Raw genomic sequence first — 27,820 nt, 5'->3', positions numbered from 1 at the left:
AAAGCACTAACTACACCACATGAAAAAGTGATGATTGAACGTCTACCATTGAAAACTTGATGGGGGCCACAGAAATTTTGGATCAAGATGTTATTTATGAATTTCCTTCATCGAGATCTGTGTGACCTTATTAACAGATTGGATGACAAAAAAACATCATGGTGGGCCTTAAGAAGGTTTCAACGGTGGACCTCATTGTGGCCACTGTTTTCTGTTGTGTGGTCTATATTAGTTTTGGATCTTTCTCAATTTTGGTATTATGATATAAAATGATATGGAAAAATAAATGGACGGTGTGGATATAACACCTACATCATGGTGGGCCCAAAGAAAACACACTACCGGCCCCAGCGCAGTGTTGTACGCCACGCAATCCGAGTCCGCGAATATCTCCTCCCTTCGCATTTCCGAAGTTTTCGTCCTGAAAATCCTATAAATAGCATCTGCCCGTATCTCTCAGTCTCTCCCTCCATGGCTCGAATCCTCTCGCAAACCCTAATCAGATCCTCTTCATCCTCATTTTTCCCTTCCCCAAATTGCCCTTCTATCTCGCCTCCTACTTCTCGCCTCCTAAATCTCCGAAACCGATCGAATCAGTCGGATAAGTCGCATCTGATCGAGGTCGATCTCGATCCCGACGGATCTGATGGAGAAATGCTTGGCATGCGCAGGCTCGAGGACGCCATCCACCGCATAATCGTCCGTCGATCAGCGCCGGACTGGCTCCCATTTATGCCCGGCTCCTCGTACTGGATTCCGCCTCGGAAGCGGCCACACAGCATTTCTGAATTGGTCGGAAGGCTGGCCAATCCGCTGTCGGAGGAGGAAGCGATGTCTCTGACGACGGTACGAGGCTGGCCTTCGTCGGCGTACTTCATAGAAGGTACGGACATTGATTTTTAGGGTTTTGTTTGGGAAGATATCTGTTCGGTTGCAGCAATTTTGGATTTCATGTTGGTTTGATTTGGATAAAATTGGTTTTGGATTGATACCGGGTTAAATTTTTCATTTTATTTTTTATTTTTTTATTTTTGTTTTTAATGATGAGTTCTGCTTATTTAGTCGTAAAAATTTTGGAAGTAGGCTTTTCGTAGATTCAATGTGGATTTTTTTAAATTATTTTTTAAAACTTTTTTTTTTTAAAATGGTGTTGATTTTAGGTGGTTTGAATCGATTTTGCTATTCTAGGATCTGTCGTTTATTTCTTGAAATGTGTTTGGTTGTGTAAATTTCTGATGAATTTTGGGCGTTTAGTGGGTCTGAGTAATTTTCCTTTGATACCCAGTTGATGCATCATGATGTAGAAAATCATATCTGGAGCTGTGTATTTCAAACGCAAAACCAGAATTCTCAAACAAATACTTGCAGCAGTAGAAAATCTGAAACTTGTTGTAGCAGGAAATTAAAAATAAACTACTGGAAGATTCCAGCAGCCTTCTAGCTGTAGGCTAGTATCATACACACGTAGAGCTGTACACGAGTCGAGCTGAGCTGAGTATTGCCCAGCTTATGCTCGGCTCGCACTGCCCGAGTCCTACTCGTACTCGGGTCTGCTCGGGCATCGAGCATGGATTCCCTGTTCATGCTCTACTCATCTGAGTACGAGCCGAGTACGAGCAGAAATCGAGTCGAGTCCGAGTTTTCGAGTTGTGTTCGAGTCCGAGTCTGAATTTCTATATTAACATGTATTAGCTATATTAACATATATTAAAATTTTTAACATATATTAGCTATATGAACATATATTAACAATTTTAACATATATTAGCTATATTAACATATTAACAATTTTAACATCTATTAGCTATATTAACATATATTAACATATATTAGCTATATTAACATATATTAACATATTAACATATTTCTATATTAACAATTTCTGACATATATTGACATATTAACAATTTCTATATTAATATATTAACAATTTCTATATTAACATATATTAACAATTTCTGATATATATTAGCAATATATGATATCAATTTCTGACATATATTAACAATTTATACAAAATAATAATAATAATAAATCAACACCACACATTATTGGGCGAGCTGCTGCAGGAACGACCAGCACCGTGCGTGCAGGGTAGGGATGACTGACGAGTAGTAGGGACGAGCTGCAGCACCGGACAGGGGCACCGGGCAGGCCTCATGGACGAGCGGCAGGGACTAGCATTGCCGGACAAGGGAGTGAGAGAGAGAGAGGGAAGAAGAGGGACGGGCCAAACGGTGGACAGCACCGGACAGGGAAGAGAGAGAGAGAGAGAGAATGAATTTTTTTCGAACGGGCGCTGGGAGGGAAGGAAAGGGGTTTTGGGTTTCGGCGGGCTGCTGAAAACGACTGGAAGGAATAAGGGTGGGCTTAGGGTTTGGTTTTTTTTTTTGGAGTGGGTATATATACCCTCGAGTACAAGTCAAGTACCAAGTCGAGCACACGAGTCGAGTATCAGTCGAGTACTGCCCAGCTTGTACTCTACTCGAAATCAAAACGAGTATAAAAAATCCGCTCATGCTCGGCTCAAACTCATGACGAGTCGAGTCGAGCGAGTAACCGAGCTTACTCTACTCATGTACAACTCTACACACACGTAAGCCCTTTCTTCTATCTAAACACAACAAAAGCTATAAAACTCATTTTCTTTTTGTTCATTCGACTTTTTATCTCAAATATATAGGCTTTGCAGGCGTTTTCGTTCTTTCATCATTCTATACAAGAGAGCCATCCCTGGGTTGCTCATGTAAGCCTATTTCCTAGTGCCTATACAAAGAGGAGAATTTGGCAGAATCACACACATTTTGCTTGACTATCTCCACCTGTTTCTCCTCAACCTTTGCAAGTACCGTTGGCCAATCATTTGTGTGCTGTTAGCATCGGTTCTTTGCCTTCCTTTTCTTATATCTGTTAAGTCATCTGAAGTGAGCCTATGTCCTTGTGGTGGACCAAGTTTGGCTTGGACAATGGAAATGGTAAGTCTTGCAGCCTGTAAGAAAACATTCCTTTCTCCACGGTTTTTGCAACCAATACAAGTGCATGATCATTCATTTCATATTTTTCCCTACATCTGCAATCTAATTGTAGACTGGGCACCGAGTGCTTATACCCATAGCACTTGACCTCCTGTATAAGAGTGGCATTGGGTCATATTTGGGTCGGGTCAGGGTCACCTGGGGTTAGGCCTGTTTACCAAATAGGCCCTGAGTTCAGGCCTAAGCCCAACCATGACCCAAGATGAGATGATGAAGCCCAACCATGAGTAGATTCCTAATCCCAGGATTAGTTTGATCTGACCCACTAGTAGAAAATTGTTTTATGAGGGCTCAAACCAAAAAGCTTTTAAAATGCTCCATGCAATCACACACACACACACACACACACACACCATCTTTTCTGCCCAATGTCAACAGAAGTGCAACCTGTTCCCTTAAACGGGCCAGAGCTCTACTGAAATTTGAAATGTGTGTGCGTACATGTGTCTTTTCTGGCCAATGCTAACCTAAGCACAATTTGAGATGAGATGATCAAGCCCAACTATGAGTAGATTCCTGAGCCCAGGACTAGTTTGATCTGACCCACTAGCAGAAAATTGTGTTATGAGGGCTCAAACCAAAACCTTTTACAATGTTCCATGCAATCACACACACACACACACACACACACACACCCCATCTTTTCTGCCCAATGTCAACGGAAGTGCAATCTGTTCCCTTAAATGGGCCACATCTTCTAACTTCAGCTCTTCCTGAAATTTGAAATGTGTGTGTGCATGTGTACGTCTTTTCTGACCAATGTCAACCAAAGTACAATTTGTTTCCTTAAATGGACCACATTTTCTAACTTGAGCTTTACCCGAAATTTGGTGAGTTCAATTCAACCGTCTTATTGGTGGTTTTGGTTGGCGCATGGCCACGGGTAGAGCTGACCCATTGCCAGCCCTGCTTCCATACCCTCGTGGGTACCAGTGAGTGTAGGTGATGGGATGTGGGTGATGAGATGTGGAACCTTGTACCCACCACCATACAATCACAACTAGATGGACTATGGTATACAATTGTCACAAATGAGGCATAAAGAACAAAGAATCAATTCCAATTTCTTGAGAATAATAAGCTTCCTATCTCACATCCGTGAGTGCAACATAAGTTTGAGAAATGCCATGTTGATTTGTTGCAGGAGAGATTAAAGAGGTGGATCAAGGACAGATTGAAGAGGTGGCTCAAGGTGGTGAGTATTTGTATCACATACGTCATTGGGGCCTATCTTATGTACCACAAATCTGGATAATCCCCTTATTGGATGGGTCACGTAGTTACTATAAAAGTGAATGGTTAGAAAGAAGACACTAATGGTCTACACTAAGTAGGCACATATGGAGCTCTTAATCAGTGTACTTGCCTAGCTTTCCCCGCAGCAGATTATGTTGAGCCCCACCTAGTTCATGGCCTGCAAATAATTAGGACCGGCAATGGGTGGGCCTGGGGGTCTGGACGGGCTTACTGGACAAGGCCTATTCCAAATATTGATTGTGCCATGCGCAGGCCCAGCCCATTGCCAGCCCTAGATATAATGTGTTGTCACATGGTCTGCAAGTTACATCATCAATTTCTCCTCCGTTGAAATCACATCAGTACTTGCCCGCAGTTTTGTCTGCTAGCCCACAAAATCCTAGATTTCATATCTGATTAGGAATGCAGTGGCACTACCCAAATTCATTAAAAAGGAAGAGGAATATTCTCTCCATCATCTTCCAAGTTCCTGCTCCATGTTTGTCTTTTTAGTGAACCTGTTAGTATACTTAAGCCACTGTGCCAATCATGAAGCAAGCCAGACTTTTCACTCTTGACTTTGTTTGTTGGGGGGTAGCAACTTTCAGACTGGATCATTGCCATTACACGTTAGTCTGTAAGCCAAACCTCACATGCTACAGAACACTTTTGCCATGTTTTGTATGTCATCCAGAGTTGGGAAATCCTTTTCTTGGGCACTTCTTGAAATCCCTGGGGTAGTAATAGTTTCAAGTTCCGATCAGTAACAGAGCTGCGTAGAACAAGTTTCATAGGTATGGCTGTTTGAGCAATGCTCTGTCCCTTCTGCTGCAGCTCTTGTGAAGGTGTATGCAACTATGCATGCTTTCCCATTGTTGGAGTAATAATTCTGAAAATTCTTTCTTCTGGTGGTTGATTGCTCTTGTTTGTGTATGGTTGTTGGAGTCACCAGAACTTTTTGCTGCAGGCACATCTCCAAATCCTGTGAAGAAAAAATCAACGAAGAAAACTTCAAATTCTGAGGATGAAGGATGAGTTATCTCCGATAGAATGGCTTTGCGGGTGAGCGAGATCTTTTGCTGAGTCCAGCATTATACCATATACAGTAAAGTTCACTTGTTTGTGCTTCCATCACTTATGTTGCTTTTAGCTTGGAGCTCTTTGTGGGGCACTAAATGCTCCCTCTTTTGGTCCTTTCATATAGGGATGGCAATATGCCTGGTAAGCCCAATGGGTCCTGAGAGTCTGACCTAGCACAATCTGGGCATTGGTGTAATTAAAGGGTGGATTAGGTTGCCCTTACCATGCGGCCCACCTTGATGATGTACTGTATATCCACTCCCTTCATCCATTTTTGCAGTCCATTTTAGGACACGGTTTCAAAAATTAAGCAAAACCAAACTCTGATGGACCACACCATGGGAAACAGTAGTGATTGAACGCCCTACCATTAAAAACTTCCTAGGGCCCACCGTAATGTGTCTGTAATGTTTTATTTGCCATCCAACCTGTTGATAAGGTCAAGGGGACCTAGATGAATGGAAAATACAAAGATCAGATTAATCCAAGCTTCTGTGGCCCACGAAAAGTTTGTAATGGTCATTCACCACTATTTGCAGTGATGTGGTCACCTGAGATTTGGATCTGCTTAAGTTTTGGGATCACGTCCTAAAATGAGCTGGAAAAACAGATGGACAGCGTCAGTATCAACACATTCATCAAGGTGGGCTCTGCACGATTTTACCCAAGTAACACCTAATCCACCCCGGTAATTAAATGGGTGTGGGTGCTGGTTCGGGTATTTGATTTGAACGTGATTAATAATTGGGCTAGACCTAGGTATGGTTAGTCCTGCCCAAGCCTATACATGCCCAATGCTTGAATTAATTTATGCTGGTAAGTGATAACTAATTATTAATAGTAATTAGATAGTTTTTAATCTACAAAAATATGAAAGAGAAAGATGAGTTCATCTTATTGTAGGATAAGCTTCTCTTCTACAATTGTGTGAGGCCCACCATGTTGTGTACAATATGCATGCCATCGAGAACAGGTTCACGTCACCTGAGTGTAATATTCCCCAAAGTCTTGGCAGATCAAATCATTATGTGGGCACCAAGTGAATTTGGAGGTTGGTTGTCCTCTGTTTTCTGTGGATTATTAGGCATCCTATCTCCATTGTTGGGGGGAGCTTCCATCTCCCTTTTTCATTCCTTCTCCACCCACACAGGTGTGGGGGTTTTTGATTACAAGCCCCTTTTCACTATAAGCCCCATATCTAACAAGTGCAGATGATGCCTTTTCATTTAACCATGTTAGGGATGACAAGAGATTCTTGTTATCCTTGGTTGTAGGCGGGTCGTGGGCATATGTGAGTATGGGTATGGGCATTTATTTTTTTTCTTTCTTTTTTCTTCACTCTCTCTCCCTTAATCTCAAAATCATAACTGTGTACCACGTACCCTAATGGAGAAGGGTATTGATGCCCATTACGAAACTTACCCATCTCAACTTCAGATTGGATGAGTTGGTCTTGAGTCACCCTACTCTCATAGATAGGTACCTAATTCAAATTAAAAGACTCCCATCTTATTAGCACGGATTGTCCAATAACCTAGACAAGGAAATTTCTCATATCAGTATTCTTCTTTGGTGGATATGAATTTGTTTTGTATTAGAATTAAGTTGAAATTTTCTAATGGTGTGGCAGGTTGCCAATTTATACACAACATATTCAAATCATTATTGCTTGCTACAAATTATTGGCCAACGAAACACGAATTTTGGACTGCCCTTTATGATAAACGAGGGCACTTCTCTTGCAATTCGTAATAAGTGGCACGTGTTAGTTGGTGGATCCAGACCATCCATCTAGTGGGTCCAACAGATGGACTGTAACGTCTCGAAAATCGACCCCCCCGAGTACATAAATTCTGGTTCCGAGTTTTCAGGTGTTAACCAAATGAAAATGCATGTATGTCCTCATTCAGATTCCAATTCATTTCACACACCGATAATCAAAGTTGTGCAATTCAACTTAGCGCAACCAAAGCGAGGTAAATATAATAAAAGGTTCAGAAATATAAGGCTAAGAGTCAAAAATATAATTCCAATAATGATGATCGCCCAAAATGGGAATTTATACAAGCCACAACGAAGATGTGTTAAAATTTATACATAAATCACAAAACTAAACCCGACGCTCCCAAGGCATCACAGTAAAAGTCCAAGTCGAACAAAGTTTACCCGCCAGGCCTCGATAAAACCTACATCAACAATAATGTCTGGTTGGTGTTTTAAAACACCGTCCACAATGAACATGTGTCAAAATTTATACATAAATCACAAAATTAAACCCGACGCTCTCAAGGCATCACAGTAAAAGTCCAAGCCGAACAAAGTTTACCCGCCAGAGGCCTCATACTTTTGTTAAATGCATGAGGGGGATTGAAATCAAGCATTTTCTAAATACTCTTGTTAAATGCATGAGAGAGATTATGAAATGATGCATGCACCTCACAATCTAACACTCCCTTACAAGCGACTTCAACGCATATTTCGTAAATGCCAACACTCCATCACGCGACTTGAATGTCAAAACACCACATCATATCTAATGCAATGCGATTGATGCATATGTAAGTCGAGTAATTATTAAGTTTCATTCATCTAGTATATTGGGGAAGGTAGGATACCCTCATTTTATCGTCGTTTCAACTGAATCACTGAGATTGGGGCGGCCGAAGCAGCTCCTTACCTGTGTCCCTTGATCCGTATTTGAGTTTATCACCCAGATGACAACTCCCCAACCAATGTGAGGCTAACACTAGCCTGACCGACTAGCCCGACCGATCTCACATGAAGAACCTGGATGACACAGTCCGGATGCACAGGGTTAGGCGGCTTATTGACGTGTGGAGGGTGCCCACAAAATAAGAGTCGTCACCCAAACGCAAACGTGGAGCGATCGTGACATCATTATAGTTGGATGTACCAGGCTTATAGCCTTTTTGATTGCTCATTGGTTACTATGGGGAAGCTTGTCACCCCAGCGTAGGCCGACAGATCGGACACAGTGTCCCATACCACCATACACGACCTATAAGTCTTGTTGATCGTACCACTGACAGTTAAAAGTAGACTCATTCAATGGAAACGGGGTGTCCTAGATTCTATTCGAAGTTGTCATATATTGTGAACACATATGGTCAGTCGACTATTAGGCCGATTGACTTAGAGAACTCCGACCCAATCGGCATTGGGTGCGAGCATCTCGTGTAATCCAACTACTGCGGGTCGTTCGTGTTTGACCCAGGTCGATTGAACAAGTCTATGGTGGCCGACCTAACTCGGGTCACCCCTTAGTTCGGGCGGTTAGCCGATTGTCCCAACATTGTTAGCAATTCTAAACATTGCTACAAACTTAGCAATTCGTCACGTAGTCATAGCGGGATTTCATATGCAACATGGATTCAACGACACATTCACTTAGGCATTTCATCAAACATATGAGCATAAGTGGAACAATACATTTACTTAGGCATTTCATCAAACATATGAGCATAAGTGGAACAATACATTTACTTGGGCATTTCATCAAACATATGAGTATTAATAGAGAAATACATTCACTTAGGCATTTCATCAAACATGTGAGCATCAATAGAACAATACAATCACCTAGGCATTTCATCAAACATGTGGGCATCCATAAACAACTAATAACACATGTTGCAATCAAATTGGAAATATGGATATGTTAGTAATCACCAAGCCATTCACAACAAGACATCATTAATTGAGACCCTCATGGGTCAATAAATGGAAACCTAAGCATAATGATCCGCATCTTAAGAAAGGATTTTCAATCTTTGAACTCATAGGATTGAGAATTTGGGTAAATTCACCAATTTATAATGTAAAGCAATGAAGTATTGTTAATTACAAGTAAAGTAGGTATAAGTTGTGAAATCAAATGATTGAAAGTAAGTCTTACCTTTAGTTGCAACTGATGGTAGATTTGGCGAAGATTCGGCAAGTTAAAGGCTTTGATCGATGAGCTAATAATCCCCAAGCACCAAAGTCCTTCCCTCTCTCTCTCTCATAATCTCTCTTCCTCTTTCTCTCTTCTTCTCTTTCTTTTTTCCTTTTTTCTTTCTCTCATAAGGTATGAAATTCGTATGGGAGCAAAGGAGGGCCCCAAATGCCATATTTATAGCACCAAATTTGGTGTATATGGCCCTAATGGCCCTTTATTCATTATATTAACTATTGAGGAGGTTGTTTCTAACATTTGTGGCACATTATGGGGTGTAGGGGTTGATATACATCGTATGATAGTTAACCATAATGATGATCTATGTATGGATATGATCGGCACACCATTTGGATGCGGCGATCGACAGGTATGATTAGAAGTCTGTTCAACGGTCACTGATGGTCGATCGGGATACGACTATACGGATATGTTTGGAAAAATATTTTTAGTCAGTATCTAAACTTTGGCTAATGAATTGATGGTCTGAAAGCTACAACTTCATGAAAGAATAAAGTGGTTAGGTTCACTTAAGTTCCAGATTTTCATCTAAGATATTCGCACAACCCAAGCACTCACCTTGCGAGTTCAAGTTGAACGATTCGAAATGCGATCTCGACTCGATGTCTTGTGATGGATGTCAAGCCAACTAAGACGAACATATTTCTATAGCATCGAGTTTAGTGGCCCACTAATGAGCGGTTTAGAGCTTATTTGGATAATCAAGGTATTTCTTGAATGAATTGGGTATTGAGATTTCTTGTGCGCAATAATGAGAGTTTTGATTATGTAAGTTTATAATGTAGCCTATTCGTAACTAACGAAAATGACGATTCGATTATAATCACCCTAAACCATTGGTTCTTAGACTAAAGGAGTAACTGAATTGATTCGGTTTGTTAATTAAGATCTGAACCCTAGTTGTCTTGGCTTTTGATAGGTCTTTTTTTAGTTGCGGTTGTCTTGATTAGTCAATGGTAGGTAGGCTAGATTTGGGCCTTAGATAAACAATTTACAAGGCTAAACTCGATGTTTAAGTGATTTGGCAGATTCATTGGCTTCCTACGGTTGATTAATCATATTTGTGTGGTTCTTTACTGATACCACTCGCGTGTAGGCTCACCTTGAGCATTAAGGGTCTGTAAGTGACAATGTATGTTAATTATAATGAAAATTTTCAAGGGTTTTTGGAAATTCAAAATGTCAAAAATCTGGTACGTTACATGGACCACAGTTGAAAATTGCACCAATAGGGGTGGTCCCAAGCACTGGTGTCTCTTGAATATTTTGACCATTTACACGTCATTTACATGGCTTCAGATTGTCCATTTGGTGTATTTCAACCCAGCTGGCTTCCACTGACAAATACAAACGTACATATATTCTGGATCTAGTAGCCATGTTTCACTCCATGCATTGGGCGTGGCAATGCCTCTCGCGGGTCGAGCTTGCTGAAGCCAGAACATCCGTAGAGTGAATGCTGCTCAACAAATGTATATATATTCTGGATCTTTTTTCTTTTTTCTAAACACCCACACACACACCACAATGGGTTTGTCGAGCCTATGACATGTGTATTGAAACTGGTGCGAGTCCATCACTGAGCCATGCATGTGTAGGGACTCATGTCTTATCATTGTAGGATACTCAACTTTTTATCATTGCTCATCTTAATTCGCAGCTGAAATCATGGCAGCTAAAGCTATTCGTATAGGTAATGCTCATTTTGTTTTGCAGGTCAACAATGATGAGGAGCTGTACAGTTGAAGTTGATGGTTTTACAATAGCTCGTGCCCTATTAAAAGGAAGAAAAAAAGAAGAAAAAAAGAAAAAGAAAAAGAAGGAATGAAAAGAAAATAGAAAATAGAAAAAAAATAAAAATAAAAATCTGACCTGGATCAGCTGTTATTGTATAATCGCACTCGTGTTTGCATATATATAATGGTTGTAGTTGTCTAATCTTTGTTCATCCAGATTGTATATGCTCACATCTTAAAAGAATTCCTTTGAATTGATCGGCCAAGTTGAGCAAGCCTGTCGTATAAGAGAAGCGACCATATGTTATTTCATCCCTGGCTGGAAAAAACAAAGAAACCCATGCACATAGCCATGTGCGCTTGACCAAGGTCTGCTAAATAGCATACGTTATGATTTCAGTGACAGCCAGGGGACTTTTCTTCTTATTCTTTTTAATATTTAACAAATGTGATGCTATTTTTCCCTTGACTGTTATTTTCATGTGAGCATGGTCTTGTGCCATATTTAGGCAAGGATCACCAATGGGTTCATATATATATATATATATATATATATATATATATATATATATATATATATATATTAAAGGCTCCTGATCAGTGGCTTGTATCATTTTCGGCTAGCATGCATCTGCTCCATGGTACATTGGGGGGTATTCGGGTTTAGCTCCTGGAACCAGTGCCGGGCATATACACCATGCACTCCGCAATTTGTAGCATGCAGTGCCCCTATATGCATTTTGTAGAATGCACCAAATGCCTGGCTGGTTTTCAATCTCATTCCAAATCCAAAGCATGTATGCATCAAAACAAGTTCAAATAAATGCTCTAAATGGAATGCAGATGATGCTCGACTAGAATTTGGTTTTTCGGTTTGTACAAGTGGGTGCGTTACAAGGCTCGTCAAACCATAAGACGATGGTCTACATATCTCCTCTTAATTCCTGGCCCTTAAATAAACGGTGGGCTAATAAATGAGGAGAATAGTAAATGGCTAAGAAGGAAAGCACTGCAGCTTTTCTCAGTCACCCGAAAGGGAACCGGGAAAATGGATGGCTGGGATCTTGTATCTGGGATATATTCTATCCAGACTTTAAAAAACACTTTGGTTCCCAAAACGGGTTTTTAGGACCTGATCCATTTCTCACAATACACGGCAGGTCCAGGCCAATCCAACCAATGATCTCCGTTTTTGAACCCTGATTCATTGTCCACGTACAGAACCACTTCACACATGGCATACATCTTGAGAGACCTCTCATGGGCACGCCACACAAAACCATAATATCAGCTAATGACCATAATTGCCAATTAGTCTACATCTGTTTGTTGAACTTGGACCGTCTACTGTTTTCCATTTCAACCGTTCATTTGATGACTACCACCAAACATTCGCACGGCTTTTGAATCATGCTCATTGAAAATTTGAGGTATTTTGATTGAGGTAGATATAATGCCAGTCTGCATTGTTTGTGTGAATGCGCACTACAGCCAACTTGTGCAAGGATGGCATACGTGCGAGATCTAGGCCAATTGGTTGGGGACAACCACGAACATGCCCTGGCACATCCACTCAAGTGGGCCACACTCATATGAGGAAGATGGACCTTTTGAAAGAAAACCACACGACGGGCGGGCGGGCGGGCATATATTCAACATACTCGTGGGGCCATCTGCAATGGAGCATGTTCAGGTTGAACCTCACCACATGGCTTGGATTGCTTGGATGTATCACCTGTGCCACAATTCCCCTCTTTGATATCTCTCTTCATGTGGATCTCTACCTCTCTCAGTCAAAAACTAGGATTTGCTGATCTAGATGTTGAACTTCCCAATCGACACTCTAACATTGTATACATCAAAAGTAACAGTGGAGAGACAGAAGGAACTACAAATCTATGTATGCATATACAAAACTCACCTCACATCTCAGATAAAAGGTTGCTGATTTTCCGGAGCTCCTTGAAAGCTGCAGTGGCTGTAAGTAGTTGCCCTTTGCTAGACAAGTTCTCCAATGAGCCAGCCTGACCCCTATCTTGGAAGGCCGACTCGATTACCTGCCGGACAGTGGTAAGAATTCCAGTTGTTAGTGCAGCTGGTCATTATGGGTGTGTTTGGATATCACTACTGAATTGAATTACAATTATTAGTTAGGGTGCCTCCGGAGTTTGGTTGCACCAAACATCATAGAATTTCATGATTAATCAATCTACTTTGCTATAAAAATATCATGAAATTTCTAATTTGGAAGGCTGACTCAATTATCTGCCCAACAACAGTAAGAACTCAATCGTTACTGCAGTCGGTCATTAAGGGTGTGTTTGGATGCGCTATCAGATTGAATTATGATTTTTAGTTTAAGGTGTGGTTGCCATTTGGCTGCACGAAGAATCAATCTAATTTGGTGTAGGATATTTCATGATATTTGGCACAACCAAATGCATCCTTCTTTCTTTTTTTTTTGAAAGGTAACCAAATGCATCCTTAGAATGTGGAAATAGGCAAATTGTGATATACTTCCACCGCGTTCACACCAAGCATCTGGGTTCAAAACTGCAATAGAATGACTTTCAAGTTGGATGTGAAAGCAATGTAAATGCAATTTGAGAGCTGCTTCCTCACAATGATTATATGCGAGAGCATCATTTGTTTTTGGCATTTCCACTTCGATTAAATCTTGCCAATTCAATTCATACAAAGGATGGATGTGATACAAATGTCTCTAGGATAAGCTGAACATACAAACTGATATGTGGGGCCTATTGTGATGTTTTAATGACATCCAATCCTTCCATCATGTTCGTTCCCTAATGTTCTCCTTGGGGCTCAAAAATCTGGATGCTCCAAAAGTCGGGTCGGGTGGGCCAAACCATTTAAAATCATGCCTCCCAAAGCTCAGGTGTGGCTCATCTGAGTTTTGGGAGGGGCCTGAATTTTTGGGTTTCCTTTCATCCTAGTTGGATGCATCTGCTTAATGGATTAGATAGCATTTACAGGACACACTGGCCTCCACATACAATCTTTTAGTTTTTAATAGTGGGCGCCTCCATCCTAACTGTTCCCTGGTGTGGCCCACCTTAGTTTTGGATCCTCAAGGTGTTCATAAGGAGGCGCACATGATGGACGGATTGGATGTCACAAATGTTTAAAACATCACAGTGTGCCCCACATGTCAATTTGCACATTATGCTTATCCAGAAACATTTGTATTGCATCCAACCTCAAGTGCATGGAGAGATAAGTAGCAATTCATGCAGCAATAACACATCTTATAAAGGGATTGCTAAACCAAACATCTTACCTGAATATTTTCAAGCATGGATTGTCCAAGATGATTCAAACTACCCATTACATTCTTCTCCGTTGTGTCGACCATGCTGTTGAACACAAATGGATTGCTGCACCCATCGGCAGTCGAGCTGGAGATGCCCTTGGCATTATCTCCTACATCCGCGGATCTCTGTGCCTCCATATTGCCTCCTTTCTCAGAAGGCCCTTCCCCATGTCTTCTACCAAACTTCCAAAACCACTGAAATTTACCACCCAGTGGTTTACGGTCCTTCATAGTCGTCACCTGTTTCCCTGTCATACCCATGTTAGATCCAAGTCCTCCAGTGGCTGCTTCTACCACTTCAGAGTCAGGATGCGGGCAATCATCAGGAATAGTACTGCATGGTTCCTGTTCCTCCATGTTATAAGTTTCATCATCACGATCACTGGCAGATGAATTTGAGGCGACGCTGCTTTTCTCCAAATCATTTTCATGGTGATCATTGGACGGACTAGGAGTTGTCGACATGGAGAAAACTGAGGAGTTCTCTTCACTGGCAGCGGTTCCACTCACACATGCCTCTTCAGTCGTGCAAGTGAAGTTCTCTTCAATGCCATTTTGTTCAGACTTGTCCCCAACAAAACCATTTTCTGCCTCGACATCTGTCGATAGGCATACGGAATCCTTAGCTCTCGAAACTCTACTACGGCCCAGCTTCAGCTTCTCAAAATCCTCTAAAAGTTTCCGCACAACAGATATTCGAGAGTCCTTCCTTTCCACAGTAGTTGTTGAAGATGGAGCTGACTCTGTTCGGGCCAGATTCAGCCTTTCTTCCTCTGTCAAACCTTTTACTCTAGCCGAATTCCCATTACTTGGGCTTCCTTGCTTGAGTTCTTCAGCTTCATGCAACACTCTCCATTTCTCTTCCCAATAACTCTCAGGCAACAAATTCAACGGTGTTGTCGGGGAAGTCGGACCCGGTGTGAGGCTATAAGCACCTCTGACTACTACCGATTTGCTTTTCTCAAAGGTCCCTGGGGAAGGAGATGGGAAGATGATACTAGTATTGACTGCAAGAGCCTGCAATGATTTTGCCTTCTCTATCAACTTTCTCACATCTACATTTTCAGGGAAATTCAGTAGTCTCTGGAGACAAGAAGTCGCATTCTCTGCGGCAAGAAGCGAGGATCGTACATAAAGGAGCATGGAGACCGCTATTGCTGCAATAAACGCTCCCCGAGGAGAACTTAGGACCCTGTGATTCAACTGCATCTCATTTTCAGTCCCAGCAAGTGATGTTTCATTGGACGATGCAAATATCTCATCCCAAATGATCAAAAGATCCTCCAGCAAGAATTCGCGTCCAAACAACACGCGCAACCAGCGGAGTGAAAAGTACTGTGGCTCGACCCCGAGCTCGACAAGGTGGCTATAGAGAGATGAATCGGCGATCAAAAGCAAATGGTACACTGTGGAGGATGCTTCGATAACAGGAGGTAAGCCTGTTGAGGATCCGATGGAAGGTGAGGGAGAGAAATATTCTGCCATGGCCACCGCACCATGGGCCCCACCCATTAGAGCATCGAACATGCAATATGCATCATGTTCCATAAATCTCTCTGATAAGAGAACACCCAATTCGCCCTCAGCTCCATAAGCATCGGTTAGCAACACGATGGTCCTTATGTCTGGATCGAGCTCATCCAGACTACTGACTTTCACTGCATTCCCTTGAAAACTATTCCTTTCATAGTTGCTTGCGCCCCACTTTACCGAATCTGGCGAGCTGGTCATTGTGAAGTTGAAATTAGAAACCGAATTACTTTCTTGGAAAGACATGTCATCAAACTCGTTGCTGAAATGATCTTCACAGAGTTCCCGCACATGAGAAAGACAGCATACATCAACATGAAGGACATATAACAAAGGAGCCAAAAGTTCATGCATCCCTGAAACAAGAAGAGTAAACATAAGTGAAATGAATGGAATCATCATAATCACAAGTTAGAAAGCATTGTCAATTCGTCATCCATCGATGGGAAAATCGTGAATTTGGAATTTCGGTCTGGAAAGGGCCACGAAACCCCTGGGCTTCTTATTTACAATCTTAAAGGGCACTTGTAGGAAAAAAAACAGAATAACTTGCCTTGTCCATAACCATACTCTGGATGTCTAAGACACCACAATAACAATATCCGTCTCAACATGGCCTGACACGCTGGTGTCTGAAAGTAGCTCCCATGCTCGGGATACAAACGTGACAAATCCTGGTCGACCATTTTCTCCAACTCAGCATTCCGGAAAAAGCGGCCCCACATGCTATCTGCATTGATAATGCACTAAGGATCAAGATTCAAGACATAAACTTAAGGACGACAATTACTGCTATGAAAGACTGAGATATGTTAGGTATTATGATAAAAATGCTACTTTCATCCTTTCTAGAATTAAGTCCAAAACAGAAAGAAACATACCTGGATTTTGTGATAGTGGATTGTCCACGACAAGATCCGGAGCTTCATTTCCATCCTTAGTAAGATGCGGGTCCACTAGAAGGCGCCTTCTCAATCCAGCATACCTGAGAAAACACATCAACTTAGCTGGAGATGGATAATACAAATCAAATTACAATAAGCAGGTCGTTACTCAATGGAAAATATGAATACGAAGACCAAAAAACACATTCCTACGAAAGCAAAAAAGCCAATACAGAACATATCAGAAGGTTACCAAAAAAAAGAAGCAAGAAGTAGAAACCCAAAATCGGCACATTACTATCCACACGAAATGTGAATGTGGTTCTATTAAGATCCAAATTCTCAAGTTTAGAAATCAGATAAACCGAACAATTCTGCTGAATTAAGAGCTTGACACTGCATGATAAACAGAACATGACAAGTAGAGAAACGTATAAAAACCACAACGAAGAAGCTAACAGAAAATTTCATTGCAAAAAACAAGGACAAAACCAAACAAAAGAACAAAAGGAGGGAGGGAATTCCCTTCTGTAATTCCAAGCAACCAACTCTCTTCAAACTAAAACAGCATCCAAAACCCAAATCACTCTCCAAACTAAAACACCCAACACCAGAGACAGAGAGAGTTCCCTTCTGTAATTCCGAGCATCCAAATCTCTCCAAACTAAACAATCCAGGTCCCAGAACACTCTCCAAATTAAAACAGCCAACACCAGAAAGAGAGACCCACTTTCCGTAATTCAAAGCATACATGATAAAATCAAAACAGATCATTATGCAAGCAATCTAAATAATCAAAACCCCCAAAACTCCAAAAACTAAAAACACCCAAATGAAAAAAAAATAAAATAAAAATTAAATGAGAGAGAGAAAGCATGGAAATCTCACCATCTTCTTGAATCTACATCACCAAAAAAAAAAAAAAACCCCCCACTTTCCATTCATCAAACCATAGATGATAAAATCAAAACATTTCATTTATATAAGCAATCTAAAGCATCAAACCCCCGCCCCCAAACTCCAAAAATTAAAAGCACCCACATGAAAAGAATTCAAACGAAAAGAACTAAAAAACCAAAAACAAAAAAGCTTGAAATTCAAAGAAAACGCACCTCCTTCGAGAATCCGCCGTAACTCGACGAAGATCTTCAACGGAAGAAGATAAGGAAGACGGCAAAATCCCGAGATTCATACGCCATCGGACGCTCCTGAGATCGGAGAATCGAGATTCGAGGGAGGGTTCGGACAATTCCAGCTCGGGTGGAGAAGCTGCGGACATGGCTTTTTTCTTTTTCGTAAGATTACTGTTACAGAGAAGAAGGGAGGTTTTATAGAGACGCGGTTTGTGAAATGAGTGGCTCCCCACCCTTTTACCCTGGTCTGAAGTGTCTGTGGGGCCCACCGTGATGTGTCTCTTTCATCCACGCCGTCCATTCGTTTTTAAAGATCATTTAGGGCATGATCCCAAAATTAAAATATATCCAAAGCTAAAGTGGACCACACGACAGGAAAAAGTTGGAATTGAAATTCTACCGTTGAAAACTTATTGGGGCCCACTGAAGTTTTGGATCAAGCTGATATTTGTTTTTTCCCTTCATCCAATTTTTTTTTTTAATTTTTAAACCTTATCAACAGGTTGGATGAGAAAATAAATACCACTGCGGGACCTAGGAAGGTTTCAACGGTGCAGATCATTATCCCCATTGTTTTCAGTGATGTGGTCGAATTGAGCTTTTGATATGCTTAAAATTTTCGTTTATACCGTAAAATAATCTGAAAAAACGAATGGTCGGAATGGATAAACCAAATAAAACAATGTGGGCCCCACAAGGTCTTCACACGACGGTAAAAGTTGGTGAGCGCCTCACTACCCAATCAGGGGCCAGTACCACCGTAAGCTTACGGTGGTCCCACGTAGACATATGGATCCCATGTGATGTATGAAGAAAATCCAATACGTCCATCAGATGAAATATATCATGATAACTCCATTATATAAAATTTGGTTCAATCAAACTGTAAGGTGAGCCACAGAACAAGGAAACAGATGGGAACGATTTTTAATCCTTGATTTTCACCTGCCATCATATGAGTTGTAAAACGGACTGATTTTGGGTTTGATCCTTCTTCCATGCCAGATGAAGGGTATGAATGGTCTAGATTTCATATATTGCATGGTGGGCCACTGATCACAGCGGTAGCGTCCACTCGTAGCTTGGGTCCTGCGGTGTGGCCTGCCTGAGCCAGGGAGCTTTTAGAATGGGAGGAATTTACCACTGTAGACGCCACCTTTTATCCAGCGGTTTTTATGAAGCAAACGAAACTTAAGTTACCAATTTAGACTTGCATGTGCAGCGATTTTGATGCCGAAACGAGCCCTCCTTTTCACTAATGTTGCTTTTCCACTCCCTCCCTTCACTCACTCCATTTTTAGCGGATCCCATCCCCTTTGTTCATCATTACTCTCTCAATTTTCTGAAAATGATCCTTCCACCGAAGAAAGCACACACCACATGTATAATGTAGTATATTTACCTAAACGGTGTAAATTTTTTGTGGGCCATTGAACTACTAGATGAAGCTCTCTTGGTTTTCGGTTCATCCATATAAAAATCATCCTATGAACATGACGGATTATAAATAAAACATCATTGTGGGGTCATAACAAGGTTTCTACAGTGGAACCACTGTTTCCTGTGGTATGATCCACTTGATATTTCGATATGACACCATTTTAGGCCGAAACCCTTACTTTAGATGAAAAAATGAATGAATGTCATGGATAGTCCACATACATTGAAGGCGAGCCCAACTCAGTTTTTGTAATTTTTTTTAATTTTTTTTTCTTATCTTAAAAATTTTTTAGGAAGCCCTCTTCAGCGGTATATCTCACCAAAATTGTAACGACCTTGGAATTTTTGTGCTTATCTTTCCTTAAGTAGTTGTTTTGGGGTAATTAGTGCTTTACTCGATTGCTTGTGAAATTCGCATCAATCACTTTAAATTGTATTTGCATGGCTCTAATCGTGTAGATTAGTGAGCGCTACGTTACTTTGAAATCCGGGATCCATCGCTAAATCCATTGTTTTGGAGAATTTTGGAAATGGCTGGACCGCGGGTCGAAAGTCCGATAGCGATGATCTTAGGGAGTTGTGGTCAGAGTTGGGCGTGATCTTCACCTCGAAAATCAAGTCGATCCGATGTTCTTGGATCGATTTGATTGAGCTCGAGTGAAGAGTGTGAGAACGTTGGAATTTATTAAGCTTTATTGAAATTTGAGTCTTGCTTGCGCTACGATTTTAAGCTATCGACCGTTGGATTCTGACCCAATTTACCCTCTGATCAGGATAGTTGGCTAGGCATATCCTAGTGCTTGTGGAACTGATCGAGTTTCGTGACCGTTGATTTGAGTGTGGTCCGCCACGGCCGATCGAAGAGCCGGTCGTACGAAAACTCGCTGACCTAGATCCATGGTCAATGAGCTTAAGTCCGACCTTTCGTGGTTATAGGCCCACCGAAGTGCTTCGTTGGATCGAGAAAGGCGTGCTTTGGTTATAACCTAAGTATACCTTGACCTGGGGTTATTTCCATCATTTTAAGGCCTATATATAGTCCTTTAACCCTAGCTCTCATTTCCATACGAATTTTCTCTAACCCTAGCTTGGAAAGAGAGTGGAAAAGAAGAGTTAGTGAGAGAGATTGGTTGGTGATTCATCTTGATTCTTCCTTTTCTTCTTCACCTTTGAACCTTTACTTGGAATCGTTCCTCTGACGATTGTGAGTTCTTGGGTAAGTAAACCTAACCCTAACCTGTAGAGCCTAGATTAGACTTGGTGTTGTGTATCTCATTTCTATCCTTATTTTAGGGTATCCTATCGACATTGACGAAGACAACTCGTCTGAAATTCGGCGTTCTTTCTTCGCTTAAGGTGCGGACTTTAAGTGTATAGGTTATGGTTTTCAAGGCTTTCAACACCATTAGTGATTTATTCTTGTTATAGATGAGATTTCACATGTCAAATGTTATGTTTACATTGCTTTCCTGATATGCATGTGCTATATTGAGATTTGTGTATTCTAAGTGTAATTATAAAGTCCGTTAAATGGAAAGAAAAGTAACAGTAGTGAAAAGGAGGGGTAGTTTCGTCTTCAAATTCGGTGCCCGCACGTGCTGTACTAAGTTGGTAACTTAAGTTTCGTTTGCTTCATAAAAACTGCAGGATAAAAGGTAGCGTCTACCGTGGTAAATTTCTCTTAGACCGGTGGATTGGAAATGGATTGGCTACTCCTGACACCAGCCCATGGCTGATGGTCGGTTGTATGTTGGCCCCACCATGATGAATTATATGAAAGAAACATACCTGGATTTTGTGATAGTGGATTGTCCACGACAAGATCCGGAGCTTCATTTCCATCCTTAGTAAGATGCGGGTCCACTAGAAGGCGCCTTCTCAATCCAGCATACCTGAGAAAACACATCAACTTAGCTGGAGATGGATAATACAAATCAAATTACAATAAGCAGGTCGTTACTCAATGGAAAATATGAATACGAAGAAAAAGGTAGCAACGTGCTTTGGAAGAACCAACAGAGGGTGTGGATCAAGTGATGTTGCAAATCGGCACATTACTATCCACACGAAATGTGAATGTGGTTCTATTAAGATCCAAATTCTCAAGTTTAGAAATCAGATAAACCGAACAATTCTGCTGAATTAAGAGCTTGACACTGCATGATAAACAGAACATGACAAGTAGAGAAACGTATAAAAACCACAACGAAGAAGCTAACAGAAAATTTCATTGCAAAAAACAAGGACAAAACCAAACAAAAGAACAAAAGGAGGGAGGGAATTCCCTTCTGTAATTCCAAGCAACCAACTCTCTTCAAACTAAAACAGCATCCAAAACCCAAATCACTCTCCAAACTAAAACACCCAACACCAGAGACAGAGAGAGTTCCCTTCTGTAATTCCGAGCATCCAAATCTCTCCAAACTAAACAATCCAGGTCCCAGAACACTCTCCAAATTAAAACAGCCAACACCAGAAAGAGAGACCCACTTTCCGTAATTCAAAGCATACATGATAAAATCAAAACAGATCATTATGCAAGCAATCTAAATAATCAAAACCCCCAAAACTCCAAAAACTAAAAACACCCAAATGAAAAAAAATAAAATAAAAATTAAATGAGAGAGAGAAAGCATGGAAATCTCACCATCTTCTTGAATCTACATCACCAAAAAAAAAAAAAAACCCCCCACTTTCCATTCATCAAACCATAGATGATAAAATCAAAACATTTCATTTATATAAGCAATCTAAAGCATCAAACCCCCGCCCCCAAACTCCAAAAATTAAAAGCACCCACATGAAAAGAATTCAAACGAAAAGAACTAAAAAACCAAAAACAAAAAAGCTTGAAATTCAAAGAAAACGCACCTCCTTCGAGAATCCGCCGTAACTCGACGAAGATCTTCAACGGAAGAAGATAAGGAAGACGGCAAAATCCGGAGATTCATACGCCATCGGACGCTCCTGAGATCGGAGAATCGAGATTCGAGGGAGGGTTCGGACAATTCCAGCTCGGGTGGAGAAGCTGCGGACATGGCTTTTTTCTTTTTCGTAAGATTACTGTTACAGAGAAGAAGGGAGGTTTTATAGAGACGCGGTTTGTGAAATGAGTGGCTCCCCACCCTTTTACCCTGGTCTGAAGTGTCTGTGGGGCCCACCGTGATGTGTTTCTTTCATCCACGCCGTCCATTCGTTTTTAAAGATCATTTAGGGCATGATCCCAAAATTAAAATATATCCAAAGCTAAAGTGGACCACACGACAGGAAAAAGTTGGAATTGAAATTCTACCGTTGAAAACTTATTGGGGCCCACTGAAGTTTTGGATCAAGCTGATATTTGTTTTTTCCCTTCATCCAATTTTTTTTTTTAATTTTTAAACCTTATCAACAGGTTGGATGAGAAAATAAATACCACTGCGGGACCTAGGAAGGTTTCAACGGTGCAGATCATTATCCCCATTGTTTTCAGTGATGTGGTCGAATTGAGCTTTTGATATGCTTAAAATTTTCGTTTATGCCGTAAAATAATCTGAAAAAACGAATGGTCGGAATGGATAAACCAAATAAAACAATGTGGGCCCCACAAGGTCTTCACACGACGGTAAAAGTTCGTGAGCGCCTCACTACCCAATCAGGGGCCAGTACCACCGTAAGCTTACGGTGGTCCCACGTAGACATATGGATCCCATGTGATGTATGAAGAAAATCCAATACGTCCATCAGATGAAATATATCATGATAACTCCATTATATAAAATTTGGTTCAATCAAACTGTAAGGTGAGCCACAGAACAAGGAAACAGATGGGAACGATTTTTAATCCTTGATTTTCACCTGCCATCATATGAGTTGTAAAACGGACTGATTTTGGGTTTGATCCTTCTTCCATGCCAGATGAAGGGTATGAATGGTCTAGATTTCATATATTGCATGGTGGGCCACTGATCACAGCGGTAGCGTCCACTCGTAGCTTGGGTCCTGCGGTGTGGCCTGCCTGAGCTAGGGAGCTTTTAGAATGGGAGGAATTTACCACTGTATGTATTCCAACATACGTCATGTATGTTGTTCCCTGTATGCTAAGTGTTTGTAGAAATGCATGAATGATCTAAGTGTAACTTATTACACTTATTGCGAGCGTTGAGAAGTGATTCTCAATACTCCTATGGATGCGCATGTTTTCCTTTATGCTTATCTTTCAAGTTCTTTAAATTCAAGCATCTCTTATGCTTACATTTATGTTAAGTTGATATTCTTCAGATGAGTATGTACCATGATTGAGTTGTTGTTCCATTACTGTTTTACATTCCATATGAATATCCGTAGTAGTGTAGGATATTTGGGACTATGCCTTAGTCCAGAGATCGGTAATTGACCCTATATTCGTGGTTGAGATTGCTTTCGCCACGTAGGACGTATTAGACGAACCCGAGCCGTATTAGAGTTGGCGGCGGTGGTTTGGCCACGCGAGTGTTTGCGCACTCTATGTCGTTCAATTCAACGTGCGCTCGTGCGTCGAGTTCGTCAAATAACCCGATTGTCCGATGTATGTTAACCATGTATGGACGCCATTGCTTGATCTAAGGTACGAACTTACCAGTGAAATCCTAATAACCATGGTACACGATCCGCTAAGACTCTTGAGCCGGACATGGTGGTATGGGACACCGTGGCCGAGCCGTCGGCCTACGCCTGGGTGACGAGCCTCTCCGTAGTGACTAGTGAGCAACTTAACTCGTGAGCCGATTATAGTGGTATGGGACACTATATTCGTTGATTACGCCTACATTGATTGGTGACGAGCCCTTTCAGAGTGACCTCGAGCATACCCGGATACCGCAAGGAAGTGACGAGCCGATCCGTGGTAGTAAGGGCATGAAAGGCGTGCATTGATTGATGACGAGCCCTTTGCTACGACCTCAACTATATGATCGTATGAGATGTCTAGGATTGACGACCCTAGTATGGATCATTGTTTGGATAGTGACATGAGGAAGGTATCTTAGCTTCCCAATCTGTTGTGTGAAATGGACTAATAACAACTTGGTAATCATATCCATGCACCGCATTTGCATGTGCTTTGTAGATGTGGCGCACTTTGAGGCGATGTCATGCGTAACGTAAGATGAAGACGCCGAGGGTGTACGCGTGAGGGCACGCATCATATTGCATTCATACTTGCATTAACAAGAGTACTTAGGATTTAATTACTTATCCCGCTTTATCATTAACTGTTTGATTGAACGATAACATGTTAACCTAAGTGCCTTATTGTTCCACCGAGTTGATCACTCACTCCCACGTTCGGGGCGGTGTTACACACCCACCGGACTCTCTTAGGCCCCGATGTTGCAGATGTGGATGCGACGCCTGAGGGAGCGGGAGCCGGATGACGACGAGGCGCTTCTCCTATATGCGCTTGACGGGTTCTAGGAGCCTCTGGCCTCGATGCGTGGGATTTCGGGATATTTTTGGGACCGAAATGATGTAATTTGATACTTATAATTTTGTTAAATAACACTTTTACACGATCTCGTGTATATGTAATTCAGGATTTACACTTGTACACATCTTACTGTAAGTCTTCCGCTTGCTTTATTCACTTGTCCTTGAATCATATCCGTGTTTTGGCTTAATCTATTCCATGTTTTATGCACTAATACATCAACATACATTCATCATTAAATATGTTGCATAAGTGATGTTTTGGAACTCGGGAGCCGAGTTATGCTCGACCCCCGAATTTCAGGGGGTGAAATTCCCTGAACAAATCATAAATTTGATAGAGATATCATAAAAATATGATGGGGAATTTCTACGGATTCATGTAATGTAACGGAAAATTTAATGAACCGCTCAATCAATTTCATTAATTACTCGGTCAAATTCACCGAAGAGAATTTCATGTAAAGCTCAGTCAATTTCATTAACTGCTCAGTCAAATTCATCAAAGAGCAAATTGTTAGGCTAGGTCAATTATATTTAAAGTTCATTCCAATTCATGTTAGCCTCACCCAATTTCAAGCTTGCGTCACTCAAATTTATGTTTCCCTTGCTCCATTTCTCGGTTGCCTTGCTTAAATTCATGTTTCCCTTGCTCAATTTTTAGGTTGTCTCCTTAATTTCCAACTTGTCTTGCTCAATTTTTATCTTACTTTAGTCAATTTTCACCTTGATTTGCTCAATTTCTTTTTTGCCTCGTTGAATTTTCACAAGTAATTAGTTAATCGTCGTCCAATACAACAAAGGAAAGTATCTATAAATCATACTAGAATTATTTTAAATATCCATACTTCTGGCAACTGTAGCCTCGCTAAATACAAGTTGAGGAAAGGTGCCTTGGGGTGAGGGATTAATTTGAACATTTTCAAAGACTACAGATACAACCAATTTGGAAGATTCCACGTAACTTTTACCAAGATGAAAAATGACAAATGTAGAATGATAACATGCAGATGATAAAGTTCAAATTTTAATAAGAAAAATGATAAGAAAACAGCGTGCGTCTGTTTTTTGTTACAACGGAACGAAGGCATATGTTTTAAAGAAACCGTGCCTGGGTTTTCCGTTAAATGGAAAGAAAAGTAACAGTAGTGAAAAGGAGGGGTAGTTTCGTCTTCAAATTCGGTGTCCGCACGTGCTGTACTAAGTTGGTAACTTAAGTTTCGTTTGTTTCATAAAAACTGCAGGATAAAAGGTAGCGTCTACCGTGGTAAATTTCTCTTAGACCGGTGGATTGGAAATGGATTGGCTACTCCTGACACCAGCCCATGGCTGATGGTCGGTTGTATGTTGGCCCCACCATGATGAATTATATCAAAATCTCAAGTGGACCACGTTGCAAGAAACAGTTTTGAATGAACGTAGACCATTAAAAAAATTTTATGGGCTATAAAAGTTTTCGGTCAAGCTGATCTTTGTTTTTTTCCCTTCATCTGAGTCGGTGAGGCCTAATCAACAGATTGGATGTCAAATAAACAGTACATTGGGCCTTAGGGGAATTTTAATGGTAGATATCCAATCTCTATTGTTTTCCTATGGTGTGGTCCACCTGAGATTTATAACCCTCTCATTTTTGGTCTCAAAGCATAAATTGATCTATAAAAATAGATGGACGGCATGGATGAAATACATACATCATGGTGGAACCCACAGATCACTGACCAGCGGCCTCCTCGCGGATTAGGTACTACACGGCCCCCAGCACCACCCAATCCGCGCCCGGTCTAAATGAACATTTTCTGGGGCTGTGGGACCCACCGTGCTGTGCTTGTCTTATATCGATACCGTCCGTCCGTTTTTACGGATCATTTTGGCATGAATCCAAAAATGAATGAGATCAAAAGCCCAAGTGGACCACATCACAAGAAACAGTGGTGATTGCACGCCCACCGTTAAAAACTTCTTGTGGGCCACAGAAGTTTTTGATCAAGCTCATATTCTTGTTTTCCCTTCATCCATGTCTAAGTAACCTTATCAACAGGTTGGATGACAAAGACGCATTACGGTGGGGTCTAGAAAGATTTCAACGGTAAGTGTCACTATCCCCACATTTCCCTATGGTGTGGTCCACTTGAAATTCAAATATTCTTCATTTTTGGTTTAATGCTCTAAAATTACCTGTAAAATCCTATGGATGGAGTGGATATGAAAAAAGGTATACATCGTGGTGGCCCACAGCACCCAACACCACTTAACTGTGTGGCGTTGGAGCCACCATCCAATCAATCCGCTTCCTTGAGGGAGGGAGAAAGGATCACATACTACGTTGTATGTTAACTTAGCAAACAGCGTTTTTATTTTCTGCTTATGTTTTATTTCAGTGAAAATCAGATCCATGGAAATGGTGGATCATGCCGTGAATATCCTTTTGAACGAGAATTGGAAGAATTCAATCATCATGTGGACAATACATACATTGAGTTAGACCATTGGCTTTATGTTGATCGAAACGGTTCAGGTGCACTCTCATGATAAAGGACGTCCCATTTTCATTCCAGACGATCTTTATATTGTGGCCCACATTTTTCACCGATCGGATGTTTATATAAAATTCAAATTTCAGCGGAAAACAAAAACGTTGTATTTTGAACTAATATACAATCCTGTATTGGATTATTGGGTTTTTGCCTTTTCGGTGTCGGAGAAAAAGGAATTCTAACCACGTATATACTTTTTTTTTTTTTAATAACCATAGTGGCCCTCTTCCACCGTTGCCCGTGCTCTCACATCTGCCAAACGGTTATTTTTAAAGGGGACGCGGTCTTCACCAAAAACTAAAATTCAATCCATTACTTGTTCGATCTGGTACATTTATTTTAATTAGACCGTCATGAATTAATAGAATAAATTTTTTTAAATTTTCATAATTTATAATTACATTAATATTGTACGTTAATTTTGAACTTTTTCTTTTACTATAATCTATCGGTGATG

General features: G+C 41.0%; 2 protein-coding genes across 8 annotated transcripts; one reads left to right on the top strand and one right to left on the bottom strand.

The window, feature by feature from the left end:
• Nucleotides 1-422: 422 nt before the first annotated feature.
• Nucleotides 423-11,145, top strand: LOC131217274 (uncharacterized). 5 transcript variants are annotated; one of them, XR_009157243.1, is made up of 5 exons: nucleotides 424-883; nucleotides 4,180-4,230; nucleotides 4,966-5,065; nucleotides 5,239-5,333; nucleotides 11,044-11,145. XR_009157243.1 is itself a non-coding variant. In XM_058212166.1 (4 exons), exons 1-3 carry the CDS (start codon nucleotides 472-474, stop codon nucleotides 5,304-5,306), a joined length of 546 nt encoding a protein of 181 aa, XP_058068149.1. In that variant the 5' UTR covers nucleotides 423-471; the 3' UTR covers nucleotides 5,307-5,333; nucleotides 11,044-11,145. The 5 variants fall into 5 exon arrangements, 3 of the variants coding, with proteins under 3 accessions (XP_058068149.1, XP_058068152.1, XP_058068150.1); XR_009157244.1 differs by having other exon boundaries at nucleotides 5,224-5,333; XM_058212166.1 differs by lacking the exon at nucleotides 4,966-5,065 and having other exon boundaries at nucleotides 423-883; nucleotides 5,224-5,333.
• Nucleotides 11,146-11,859: 714 nt separating this feature from the next.
• LOC131217273 (uncharacterized) lies at nucleotides 11,860-18,131 on the bottom strand. 3 transcript variants are annotated; one of them, XM_058212163.1, is made up of 6 exons: nucleotides 17,924-18,131; nucleotides 16,809-16,912; nucleotides 16,481-16,657; nucleotides 14,365-16,283; nucleotides 12,985-13,120; nucleotides 11,860-12,318 (listed from the first exon to the last, which is right to left on the bottom strand). In XM_058212163.1, the coding sequence occupies exons 1-5, from the start codon at nucleotides 18,088-18,090 to the stop codon at nucleotides 12,986-12,988; spliced, it is 2,502 nt and encodes an 833-aa protein (XP_058068146.1). In that variant the 5' UTR covers nucleotides 18,091-18,131; the 3' UTR covers nucleotides 11,860-12,318; nucleotide 12,985. The 3 variants fall into 3 exon arrangements, with proteins under 3 accessions (XP_058068146.1, XP_058068148.1, XP_058068147.1); XM_058212165.1 differs by lacking the exon at nucleotides 16,481-16,657; XM_058212164.1 differs by lacking the exons at nucleotides 11,860-12,318; nucleotides 12,985-13,120 and adding an exon at nucleotides 13,164-13,328.
• Nucleotides 18,132-27,820: the final 9,689 nt, after the last annotated feature.

The sequence above is a fragment of the Magnolia sinica genome, chromosome 10 (assembly GCF_029962835.1).
Source record: "Magnolia sinica isolate HGM2019 chromosome 10, MsV1, whole genome shotgun sequence".
In the NCBI taxonomy this organism is placed as follows: Eukaryota; Viridiplantae; Streptophyta; class Magnoliopsida; order Magnoliales; family Magnoliaceae; genus Magnolia; species Magnolia sinica.
The sequence above is the reverse complement of the archived record's forward strand: the minus strand, read 5'-3'. Positions and strand labels throughout refer to the sequence as shown.